This window comes from Protomyctophum bolini (assembly GCF_963924005.1).
Source record: "Protomyctophum bolini genome assembly, chromosome: 21".
Taxonomy (NCBI): domain Eukaryota; kingdom Metazoa; phylum Chordata; class Actinopteri; order Myctophiformes; family Myctophidae; genus Protomyctophum; species Protomyctophum bolini.
The window spans coordinates 23,511,178-23,523,912 of NC_137882.1; the positions used below are offsets into that span (position 1 = coordinate 23,511,178).

Genomic DNA, 12,735 nt, shown 5'->3' on the forward strand with positions numbered 1-12,735 from the left:
TGAGTTCCACACTAACATCAGACGCATCAGAGTGCAGTGGACGGTTCCTAACCTTTTCCTTTTCTTTTTTACCTGGAAGCCCCCTTTCTGATATCTGACAAAATCAGAGAGAGGGTCTGATTTTCAGACTTGCTTTCACAATTGATTAACCCATTTTGGGGGCAGGAACCCCTTTTTGATGTTTCAAACATTATGTTATAATTTAGCTATTGAAAAATAGCAGATCTACAAGCTCATAGTGCTACGAGCTTGTAGGTCTACTATTTTTGAAAAAATCGTGAAAATAGAAGAATGTTTTTAAATTGAGGTCAGGCTAGGAGATCGATTAACTGTTGCACCCCATGGCCTCTCTCTCTTTCTCCCGCTCTCTCTCTCTCTCTCTCTCTCTCTCTCTCTCTCTCTCTCTCTCTCTCTCAGCATTCTGTTGTCCAGAGAAGTCATCTCATCTCTGTTGTTCTACTGTATAGTATCTAATATCACTTCACCTTTCTCTGCTCTGCTATCACAGTACTGTAGTTGCACACACACACACACACACACACACACGCACACGCACACACACCTTCTGGCTGAGATGTGGTCGCTCTGGTGACTCAACAGGCTGACCTGGTTAAGCCAGCTGTGACCTTTCAGAGGAGAAAGGAGATGAAAGGTCGTTGCGAGCGAGCGGTTTAATTTGACAAAAGGTCATCAGTGAATGCCTGGCCGAGAGGCGAAGGCCACGGTGGAATAGCAGTAGCACACATCTATACATTGGCAGCAGGGTTTTCCTATTCCTCCATATATCGCAATTTATTGTTTTATTTATTCGTAGGTAAAAATCACACCTGTGTGAGTGGTGCAACTCCCCTCTCCCCCTGTAATTCTTAGTCCAGGGGTTATCGGATATTATTGTATTGTTTGCGATTGTGTATAGATTAATTGTGTTGAATCATGTGTTGATGTATTATTACTGTGCATTGTTGTCCATGGATTATTGTATCTTTGGCTCTGCTCTGGGGGTATCAGAGTTGATATCAGAGCTGTGTCTTGGTGCACAGATAATCAGAGATATCAATGTGATATCAGAGCTGTGTCTTGGTGCACAGATAATCAGAGATATCAATGTGATATCAGAGCTGTGTCTTGGTGCACAGATAATCAGAGATATCAATGTGATATCAGACCTGTGTCTTGGTGCACAGATAATCAGAGATATCAATGTGATATCAGAGCTGTGTCTTGGTGCACAGATAATCAGAGATATCAATGTGATATCAGAGCTGTGTCTTGGTGCACAGATAATCAGAGATATCAATGTGATATCAGAGCTGTGTCTTGGTGCACAGATAATCAGAGATATCAATGTGATATCAGACCTGTGTCCCGGTACGCAGCTTTGCAATAAATGGTTTATGGTCAATCTGAGCTGAATGTCTCAACAAACTAAGTACACCAAATATGATTGTTCACAGTGGAACTGAACTGGAGGGGGGGGGGGGGGGGGGGGGGCAATGACTTGTTGAGGAAGGTGTGTGTGGTGGGTGGGGTTATCCCGTGGGGGGCATTCCCTCAGAACTGGGTCAGAGGGATTAATATGCTGGTGTGGCTGGGTGTAGCCAATCGGAGCTAATGGTGGATTAGCATGAGAAGTTTCACTTCCAAAAATTCCCCGCCACCTCCCAGCTAGAAGTGGAAGTGTGGCGGTATGTTGATTTTCACACACTCTGGGTTTCTGCCTGTTGTTTATGTGTGACCAGAAAACTAAGTAGGTATACGATTTTGAGTTGACAGTGCCAAAGCTGATTGGTCAGATGGACATAGGGTAAAGCGGCTTACTTTGACATTTTGGTGTGATAACTGCAATCAAAAAGCTCACAACGCGTCTCACCACGACACGTTGAGAGCTTTCATATCTGCTATTTTTCTGTATTTATTTTCTGATGACATTATAGCTGTCTTAGGCAGGGGGTTAACTGCGATGACTCATTCTTTTTTGGGGGACCCCCAGCGGTTCTTGTATTCTTGTATTCATTTTTACTGAGTTTAAGGTTAGGAATTAGTTTAGGGTTAGGCATAGTTTTACTGAGGTTAGGTTTAGGCATGGTTTTACAGTACAAGGTTACGTTTAAGAATAAGTTTAGGTTTACGCATAGTTGAGGTTACCTGGTGGCGACTGTTTCGAGGTCGCCGGATTTGACCCAGGACGAGCGTATTTTGGGGTGAGCGTTTTTGTATTCCTCACTCCTTGGCTTGAGGTCATGGAGACATTCATGAAATACCCAGAGTTTTGTTTTATAGTGACTTATAACTAACACTGTGCTAGCAAATGGTTTATCTTGTCTCATGGGGTATACAGTACTTTTATTGCGACTAGTCATTGGTCCGAAAAACGACAACCCACCTCAAACCCTAACCTAACCATAACCGCAAGCACGGGAGCAGGCGCTAGTCCGAGGTGCGGACGCATGTCGAACCAATGCTCCGTCGGACCATTATGCCTCCCTGTCTCGTGACACTGTCATGTCAGGTCATGTACTGTATTTCTTGGCATGCAGTGGCTGTGACACACAACCATCAATCTTGCATACTGTAGATGTCACTTACTTTCTCCCCCAGGAGTAATTGTCCTTTTATTTTCTTCTCCTAGTAAAAACATCTACTGTACAGTACCCTGGGGGCAACATAATACTCTTGACATTGTGGGGTTTTAGTTGTACTATAACAGCCTGTGCTGAAAGCCATCCTCTCTCTCTCTTGCTCTGTCCTCAAGAGACTGTAAAGGGATATGTTTTGTCACTCTTTGTTAAAATTGCTCTATAAACATGTAGAGTAATCATTCCTATTGTTCTTTTGTTAGTATTGTGTTCTTTTGTTAGTATTTCATTGTTTCCCCCAGCAACAGGTTTCAGATGCTGTCTCTCCAGCTGTCTTTAGTAAACAGAAACTACATTTTCACTGGGTTGGGGATACCAATTTCAGGAGAGGGAGAATCCATGCTGTAGGGATACGGATAAACACCTGAAATTGGAAGTGAATCAAGTGATGAAACAAAATCAGCGGACACATTTGGAACTGAAACACTCGAGCTGATGAATGGATTCTCTCTTCAGATTGGATGAAATTGGTGGCACACCTGATAATTTATTTTCTGTTTTACTAAACACAATAGCAATGATTACTAGATTATTAAAAACACACCTGTGTGAACTGAGTGTTGCAACTACTCTCTCTCTCTCTCTCTCTCTCTCTCTCTCTCTCTCTCTCTCTCATTAGCAAGCAACAGTGCAACACTATCTCTCTCTCTCTGTTTCTGGCACAACAGTGCCACTTTTGCCCCTACTGGTACTAGTCTAAACGGACATAGTCACATATAGGTTATAGGACATAGGGAAGGGACATTGCTGTTCCTTGGAGTGGTTGCACGGTTTGCACCACCAAAAAATATCCCTTATAGCACATATGACTTTCCTGTCTTTGTCTCTGTACTGGCACATTAAACAAGAAAGGGAAGCCATTAAAACATATTGTCGCTGTCGGGTGGAAACCTTCCAAAACAGTGTATGTTAAAAAATAGCTGTTCTACAAGCTTGTGAGCTTGTACAGTAGCTTGTGAGCTTGTACAGTAGCTTGTGAGCTTTTAGATGAGCAATGTCTTTGCCACTCTTGTGTGACACCATGAAGTATGCCATTTTTTACGGGTGGGGCGTTAAAAAATGTAGTTATGCGGTTTCTGCCTGACAGAAACCCATAATATCCTTCTTTCTGACCTCAGTAAAGTACACGCAGCTCTCTAAGCAGTGTGGTATTATTACCACAGAAGTGAAGAACATTCTGCCTGCTCGCCAACACATAAGCCCTTTCTATGTCAAGGTCATTCTTCAATCACTTAGACTCTCTCTCTCTTCTGCATTCAGTTTTTTTATGGTTCTCTCTCCTCTGCATTCATTTTTTTTTTATGGTTCTGCACATGAAAATGATATTACTAGACCAACAAAATAAAATAATGTATGGACACAGTATAGTCAACAAAACGTCTCATTATTGAGATCTTATTATCCAGAGGCACAGATCCGACCACCATGGCCATATATGGTCATGTGCAGAAATGGGACACAGGTAGACAGAGTGACAGACGGATGCAGAGATCTCCATATATGGGCACAAAAGGGACACAGACAGACGGGTACAACTGGTACTCTGACGAAACTATGACTCAAACATAATTGGTTGGATTGGCGGTGCTATCTCGGTGTGAACCTCTAGTTTTAACCTGTAGTTCTAACAAAAGACACACACACACACACACACACACACACACACACACACACACACACACACACACACACACACACACACAGAGAGAGAGAGCTTTGAAGATGCTGAACATTGTGTTTCATCATAAGGATTCCCCTCTGTTTTAAACGTCCTCATCTGGTTGCAGGGAGAATCGACATTGTTGAGTCAGCTATTTTGTGAGTTTTTGCTGCGTAGCGATCATGTCTCCCGACCCGGAGGACATTATTAACTCTGCTTTACTGAACCTGGTTGAATGAGATGAGATGATGCTGTCTGTGAAGTGTGAAGTCAACAACAGTGAAAATGGATGATCCAGTGAAAAATTAATGGAGTCCTAGTATAGGACCTGGGGGTCTCCAGGCAATAAAATATATAGGGGTTAAGAAAGTGGTTAAGCTCACAACACGCGTTGTTAGCTTGTATGTAGGTCAGCTATTTTCAATATTTTAGAAATGTGTTGAAAGTTTTGGAAACTTTTAACTATGATTATGCCCAGAATAGGGATTATTTTATGAAATGATTGATTATCGATTTTTTGCTATAATTGAACAAATCAATTAGTTCGATTAACTGTTGCATCCCTAATAGAGGGTATGCGCATGCTTAAAGTGAATGGCAAATCGAGTGGCAAAGCAACAGGCAAAGTGAGTTTAACATTGTTTAATGTTGTTTAATGCAATCAGATGCATGGGCTGTCAAGGCCAAAAAGTAGTTTTTGCATAACTTCCGGGTTTGATGATGATGTCACAAACATAACACTCTATTGAATGTGGCTAAATAATGTGTACGTATTTCTAAAAGATGTTTTACATCTCCTCTCTCCTTTTGTTCTGAAGGTATTGTTCTGGTATTTGTTCTGAAGGTATTGTTCTGGTATTTGTTCTGACGGTATGTTTTCCGTCTCCTTTTGTTCTGAAGGCATCGGCAAGAATGTGATCTGTGACCGCACCGCCACGCCCCTGGACGCCTTCCGCATGATGTCAGCGGCGCAGTACTACCCCAAGCTGCTGAGCATCATGGGAAACGTGCTGCGCTTCCTGCCGGCCTTCGTGCGGATGAAGGAGCTGGTGGAGGAAGGATACGTGGGAGAGCTGCTGGTCTGTGAGGCTCAGGTACTGAACTACAATGAACTGTTCATATGTGGGAGAGCTGCTGGTCTGTGAGGCTCAGGTACTGAACTACAATGAACTGTTCATATGTGGGAGAGCTGTTCATATGTGGGAGAGCTGCTGGTCTGTGAGGCTCAGGTACAACTACAATGGATTCTGTTCATGATTTATAATCTTTGGATGGGGAGGGGGGGGGGGGGTACATTAATTCCAGCAAATTCAGTCAAGCTTTCTCAATGAAAAAAAAGTCTACATATTTTATGACATATTTGGCAAAAAAGGGAATTTTCCTAGTAGACCAATAAACATTACAGCTATCATCCCAGACTTATTTTATTGAATACAAATGTATTTCAAAAAACCTTTGCGGTAGAGTATCTATAATATAACTAGCACATCTCCAGTGGTTGGCGTTGGTCCTGACTAAACCATATTAACAATTCAAAAAATAGAACTAAACCAGAAAAACATTCAAAATTGAAAATGAAAGTAGAAAGGTGTGGCTGCACTGACGTGAGTCATGAGGAATCCACTGTGAACTCTGTGACTGCTTGACCACTTTTCTGTTGTGCAAAAGCTAACAAAAAGCAGGTTCTCTTTGCTGGCAAAGAATTCTCAGACTGAGAACAATAAGTGTGTTGCCCATAGCAACCACACTAACTAATAGCAACCACACTAACTAATGCTCTAATGACCTTTTTCTCTGTGCCTCTCAGGTCCACAGTGGCAGTCTGCTGGGCAAGAAGTACAACTGGAGCTGTGACGACCTGATGGGCGGCGGAGGCCTGCACTCGGTGGGCAGCTACATCATCGACCTGCTGACCTTCCTGACGGGCCAGCGGGCGGCCAAGGTCCACGGCTTCCTCAAGACCTTCGTCAAGCAGACGGACCACATCCGAGGCATCCGGCAGATCACCAGCGACGACTTCTGCACCTTCCAGATGGTGCTGGAGGGCGGCGCCTGCTGCACCGTCACGCTCAACTTCAACGTCCCCGGGGAGTTCCGGCAGGAGGTGATCGTGGTGGGCACGGTGGGCAGGCTGACGGTGACGGGCACCGACCTCTACGGGCAGAAGAACGACGGGGCAGAGGGCGGAGGAGGAGGGGGCGGAGGACCGGAGCTGCTCCTGAAGGACACCACGCCTCTGGAGAGGGCCTCTCTGCCGGAGAAGGCATTCAGCGACATCCCGTCGCCGTTCCTCACCGGGACCATCCGCATGATCCAGGCCGTGCGGCAGGCCTTCGAGGACCAGGACGACCGGCGGACGTGGGATGGGAGGCCGCTGACCATGGCGGCCACCTTCGAGGACTGCCTGTACGCGCTCTGCGTGGTGGACGCCATCAAGAAGTCCAACCGGTGCGGAGAGTGGCAGAACATCGAGGTGATGAAGGAGGAGCCGGAGATCAGCCCCGCCTACCTGATCAGCGAGGCCATGCGGCGGAGTCGGATGTCCCTCTACTGTTAGAGTTCATCCTCATTCTGACCCCGATGGCACTCCGACCTCACCAAGATGGCCGACCCACACTCCTCCTTGCGGCCCTGTACGGGCCAGGGGATGTGGTGGTTAAAAAGTGCAAGGTATTGTAAGGAAATGTTTTTCATTACTGGTTCACATCCATTTCTTCAAGACCTTCAAGAATCTGTAATAGTACTGTTACAGATGCAGAGATGGGATTAATGGGATACAAATGGCTATGGTTCCGGCATGGCTCTGAGTGCTATCTCAGCACCCCCTTTGTCTCAGAGGTAGGGGAGTGGCAAAGTGTTTCAAAAAGGCACATTTTAATTTATTAGAAAGCTTTCTTCCACCAATAGACTAATGACCATTGTCCTTCTGAGACAGATGTTCACCCAGCTATGGGAAACGAGAGACGTGTTTCTGCAATATGAGGAATTCTGACTGGCGACTAATACGACTATCCCCTGTTCACGGAGCAGTTCAGGGAGCGAGAGACGGCCCTTCCTGTTACCTCATCAGCCAATTAAGCTGATTAGCCAATAAGGAACACTGGAAAAACACCCACTTTCATCCTGCTCGTCTTGATGGAAAGGTTATGAGATTATGTGAACGAAGAGCATAACTATTCTTTTCCAGGATTCGCTCCTAATTCATTTGAAAGAGACACTGTTGATTTGTCAACGATGGTTTTCACCACCATGCTAGCTATGTCCATGTGAAATATAAAGTGAAGCACACACCCATTCTTCTCTTCTCTTCCCCCCATCTTTGTCTGGATGAGAATTCTCACACTGTGGGTCAGAGTGAAGATGGACGGAAAGAATGGGGAAGTCTGGAAAGATAACTGTGCTAACTATGCTGTTGCGATACTCTGGACTGCTGCATAGTTTTAACTAAGTCCTCCTCTGGAAATGTGAATGTTGAACATTTATAGTGTGCTTGACTACTTCAGTCTTTGTCTCGGTCTGCTCTGTATATGTATGCCTAGTCTGTATGTATGAAACCGGAGAGGGAGAGGAAAAAAATCAATAGCTTGGCTGGCTGGTGCGGTTTGCAGATGGGTCACTTTAAGTATGCAATATATGGAAGCTAGAATAGAAATCCCTGTGGACTTTACTGTGCATCAGCCTGCCTCTAGTAAGGAAAGAAGCCCTCAATCGCCTGCTCTGCATTTAAAAGAGGTTCATATACAGTAGTGCTGTGCTTGTATGCAATTAGAGGTCCAGGGGCCCTCATGGTTCCTTTGAAGGGGAATCCAAATGGACACTTACAGGTCTGTAACTCAGAGTATTTAACTGGAAATACCAACGGTCCAATTACTGTAATACCATAGCGGTCTGTAAGTGTCCAATACCGTATAAGTATACTCTGACCGTATTCAAATGTGAACCAAAATGGACCCGTAAGGGGTCCATTTTGGTTCCATTTGAGCTATGGGGGTCCTTTAAGAACCACTTAATTAGACCAAGCTGTGCATTGGTGCTTAAGCCCTGTAGTAGCGCTGCAACTTGGAATGCATGCATGGCCTTTTGCAATTATTACTTTGTGCTGTGTTAATACTTCCTTCAGATTCTTCTCAAATGTGTATCTTTCTTTCTTTTTTTCCCCCCTTTTTTAAAATGGCCATTATCTGCTGACCATGATGGCTGTGTAGTATTGCAATGAAATTCCCCAGAATTCAGTGTGGTGAGAGTCGACAATCCTGCACTATGCTGTGAGTGAAAGCTGTGGGTCAGTCACGTGGGTTTTTATCCTCAACTCAACTAATCCAGCTGGTATAATTTAACAGGGTCATGTTAGCATGCTTTAAAACGCTTCCAACACACATACTGTACACTCATGGGTATTAGAGCAGGGTATCTACACAGCATCACGTCCAGTCTGTGGATTTGTGCCTGAGATGAGATGAGAACCCAATGCAACACAGTCAAGAATGCAGCGAAATGAAGGGAGTTGTTGCACAGGTTGGTTTCTGGGAGAGGTGTTTGTTATGGCATGGATCATTGATCAGTATACACTGGAAAACCGTTTTTTTTTTTAAGCAAAGACGACGCATGCAGTTATATTTCAAGATTTCCCAATGGTAGTAGTACTCACTGTAGATGATTAAATGACAGCCACCAAAGAGAAATAAAATCTTAAGACCTTCTCGGAGAGGTAAAGATAGCAAATGAAAAACACACCTGGATAGTGCAAATGCTTCCTATACTCTACGTCCGCCCATTCCAGACTGATAATATTATTTTGAGCTTGACCGTGATCGTGACATGTGACCATGACCTTTGACCTTACAAACCTAAAAGTTATCCATATCTTCGGGGCAGCCCTACCTGATCATTCCCACAGAGTTTAGTGAAAATCCGGCCATTTTGTTGTCAATTTCCGACCTTGACTGTCAATGTGACCTTGACCTGTGACCTTTTCGATTCCAAATGTATATTGTCTCCTCTGGGCTAGCCTACTGATCATTCCCTCTTAGTTTCATGAAAGTCCGGCCATTTCTTTCCGAGTTATTTTGCTACCAGGCAGATGGACACTATAGGACCACTTAGCAGCTACTACTACGCCACATATTTCTGTATTGGTTAACAGTTGGCCGGCCTGGTCAGTGGTCTGTTATAATTTGGGTTCATGCTCAGTGACATTTGGAAACAAATCTGGATTATTTTGTTTACATATGTGTTGGAAGAGAAAAAGGTCTCTGAATGCATATCATGTAGACCTGGGTTGAATCACATTGGCAGATCATTTTTTAGCATTTTTAGCAATCTGCTTGGATTTGGAGGGCCTTACGTTAGCTGCATCAGGACTATTCAGATATTGTCAGGTGAGTCGTCAGTCATGGAATAGTGTCCTTAAGTGACTACTGAATATTAAAGCAATTTACTGTGAGGGTGTTACTGTTATTTATTGATTTGTGTGGTAAATGGCATATGATTTACTGTAATGATGCTAAAAAGTATGTGCCAATACAGTTGGACCCAAGTCTTGTATTTAACGCGCGGTTAAAGGGAGAGCACTGCATACGCCCTGACACCGTGAGCCAAAAGATGTATTTTTTTATAGTATATTATTTTTATTTTATTTTTTAGCAACTCAAATGTATCCTTGTTCCCTGTCAAGGTTTTAAGTTCTCTGACTGCTGAGTGTTGAAATCTGATATTTAGTAGAAAACTATTATACAAAATAATGTTATTGTGGATTTGTCCAAATAAGTAGGCAAGTACTATACTGTATGTATTTGATTTGTAAAAACCAAGGAACTGGAACACATTTTTGAAAAACACTGTTAAGAGAGTAAGGGTATTTATTTGTGTTTTTTGTTTATGTTTCAGACTGATCTTGTACTGTATTTGGAGGGAGATAGATAGACTGAGGCCTTGGAGCACTCAATTCCTTTATGTCTGAAATAACTAATGAACAAAGTGTCCCCCCCCCCCCCTCCCTTTTTTTTAAACAAATGTTTTATTGTGAAAAGCTTTACGTGTCCTCTCTGCATTCAGACACATGCATCATGAATAATTCATAAAGAAACAACATTTGCACATGCATTTAGTGTTTGTTTGATTTTGGTCACACGTACAGCCTGGAATAATAGCATTGTTATCATCTTGGTGGCATGGTGATGGCCAGTGGTTGGAGACAGTGGGCAGAGCAGACACAGTTGGCAGCAGTCATTGGCGAGCCCCTTTCTGTATTGTGTATTGTGTCCTTATTGTGTTCTAACGTGTCACATCATGCGCTGCAGAGAGGTCAGTGCAGTCATGCCCTCCGTGGTGTTGTGTTACCAGGCGTGCTGTGGTTGCGATCAGCAACACCCAGCCACAACGATGCACAACAACTGTTGTTGTTACAATGTTATTAGAAAACGCCGTCCCCTTCCTTCGTCATCCCAGCTTCCGACTGAGTATATGTTCAGCAAAACCTGTGTCATTTTCTAAATGGAGAGCACTGATAAGCTATCGCTTTATAACACAAATACAATAAATAGTATGCTCTCTACCGCTTCATCCATCGCAAGCGTCTTATCAGAACAGCATAATTATAGACTTTCCCCTTTGTCTGACAAGAGTTCTTATAATATAAATATTTGACAATTTACAGTCAGGTCAAAGAGACAGTCCATAAACAAAGGTATATTCTCCTGTGTTCTGTGTTATCACAAACAAGTAGTGTGATAAAGACTTGGGTTTGCATGGCAATAAAATGGTATTGCACTGGCAATGAAAGGGTATAGAGACTAGAGAATGAAAGAAAAAAGTTCAAAGACCTCTGTCATGCTTTGGTTGTTTTACATATTGTGTGTTTGTTAGATTATAACCATAGCTGATATCTTTATCAGCTACAAGTTGGTGTCAGCGCTACAGCTAATCTAAGCTAGCTGTTTAGCAGCTTCCCTTTAAGATGTAAATGTGATGAAACCACAGCCTCAGTCAATGAACAAAGACTGTTTTGGGGTTCCACTTTTTCTATCTTCTTTTTTCCATGTTGCACTGATGTTGCCACTTGCCAACTCACTTCACCCCCTGGTGGATTTGTTTTGAAACTGCTGCAGTAGACTACTAATACAGAGCATGGCAGGATAGCACATATGTTTTCAGAGTGGGGGCACAGCACAGCCAGTACAGGGGACTCCATTGGAACGCATGGGAAAATTGAATAAAATAAATACTAAAATCAGTTCATAATTGTTCATTTATGCCAGGTTATCCATGTTGAACCTGCTCCTGTCCCTATTTTGGACATAATCATCAGCCTCCAATAGAGACTAAATTAAAAATTAGCCAGCTGGCCCAAGTCCGGGCTTAATAATAATTCATAAGCTTGATTAAGAACTCCTTGTGTGTTTTTTTAATATTCTACCAATAATAGGCCTACCCCAATGCATTGTGAAGCAACCAGTTGTGAGATGGTAGATCTGCTATTTTCAGTGCACAACACTGCCGTAGGAAAGAGTATAAATACACAGATCACTGGAACAGAAAAGGCAGTATCTGGTTAGATTATTTTGCAGTGTTGAATATTTAACGAGTGGAATTTAAATGATCCCAGTGCTCTTCATGATTTCATGTGTTTTAAAATATAGTAGTGTAATACATTCCCCTCATTGTCTATGTTAAATGGCTGCTGCTGACTGATAACCCAGTGTCTTATCTTTTCCAATGTTTAAGTGATGATTCATTTTTATTTTTAAAAACATTAATTGAAAAAAGGTTGCTCTCTCACGGTCACAATTGACTTTGCTTTGACATTGACTTTGAAGTGCTGTGAGCTCATGCTGCATTGCCAATTTTACTTTTTATTTTTCACAGTTTTGTACTTCCGTGCATACATGATAAATTGAGATGAAGAAAATGCCAGCACTCATTATATGTCCTTTGACTCCTTTTACATGACTTTATTTACCTCTGAGACTGAAAACGTACGCGTTTCGGCCTGTCTGGCCTTCCTCAGCGTTTCAAACGATGATAAATGACTTAAATATTGACGTACTTACATTTTATGTGAAACACCCACATAGGACATAAGACGGTAGCAATAATATATCGACATACAAATACTATACCATCACCAATTACAGGACGAGAAGTAGAAAAATATGGAGATTAGTAGGGTATGCAAGTATTGAAAGTGTCAAAATAAATTGTGTAATCCTATTCCAGCAAGGGGGGGCAATAGGCAATTATAGACCGCATACGTTGAATCAAGTTCTGCATTGCCATTTAAACTAAGAACATATGGTATGGGTTGTGTACCAATGCCCTATACCGAAGGGTATTACAAAACACAGGTGCACGTGGGTCTCTTATGCCAATTCTGTTAGTGTTGACGATAATATGTATATCGTGTGTCCAGATATTGCCAATATTGTAGATACTAGGTGGAAT

General features: G+C 42.8%; 1 protein-coding gene across 1 annotated transcript in view; it reads left to right on the forward strand.

Annotated features, from left to right (window-relative positions):
- gfod1 (glucose-fructose oxidoreductase domain containing 1) overlaps positions 1 to 10,379 on the forward strand; it is a 51,042-nt gene extending 40,663 nt beyond the window's left edge. The window contains exons 2-3 of the mRNA XM_080794113.1: positions 5,197 to 5,390; positions 6,104 to 10,379. Of these exons, the coding sequence (XP_080650239.1) occupies positions 5,197 to 5,390; positions 6,104 to 6,853 (944 nt within the window). The 3' untranslated portion in view covers positions 6,854 to 10,379. The remainder of the gene's footprint in view (positions 1 to 5,196; positions 5,391 to 6,103) is intronic.
- The last annotated feature ends 2,356 nt before the right edge of the window (positions 10,380 to 12,735 follow it).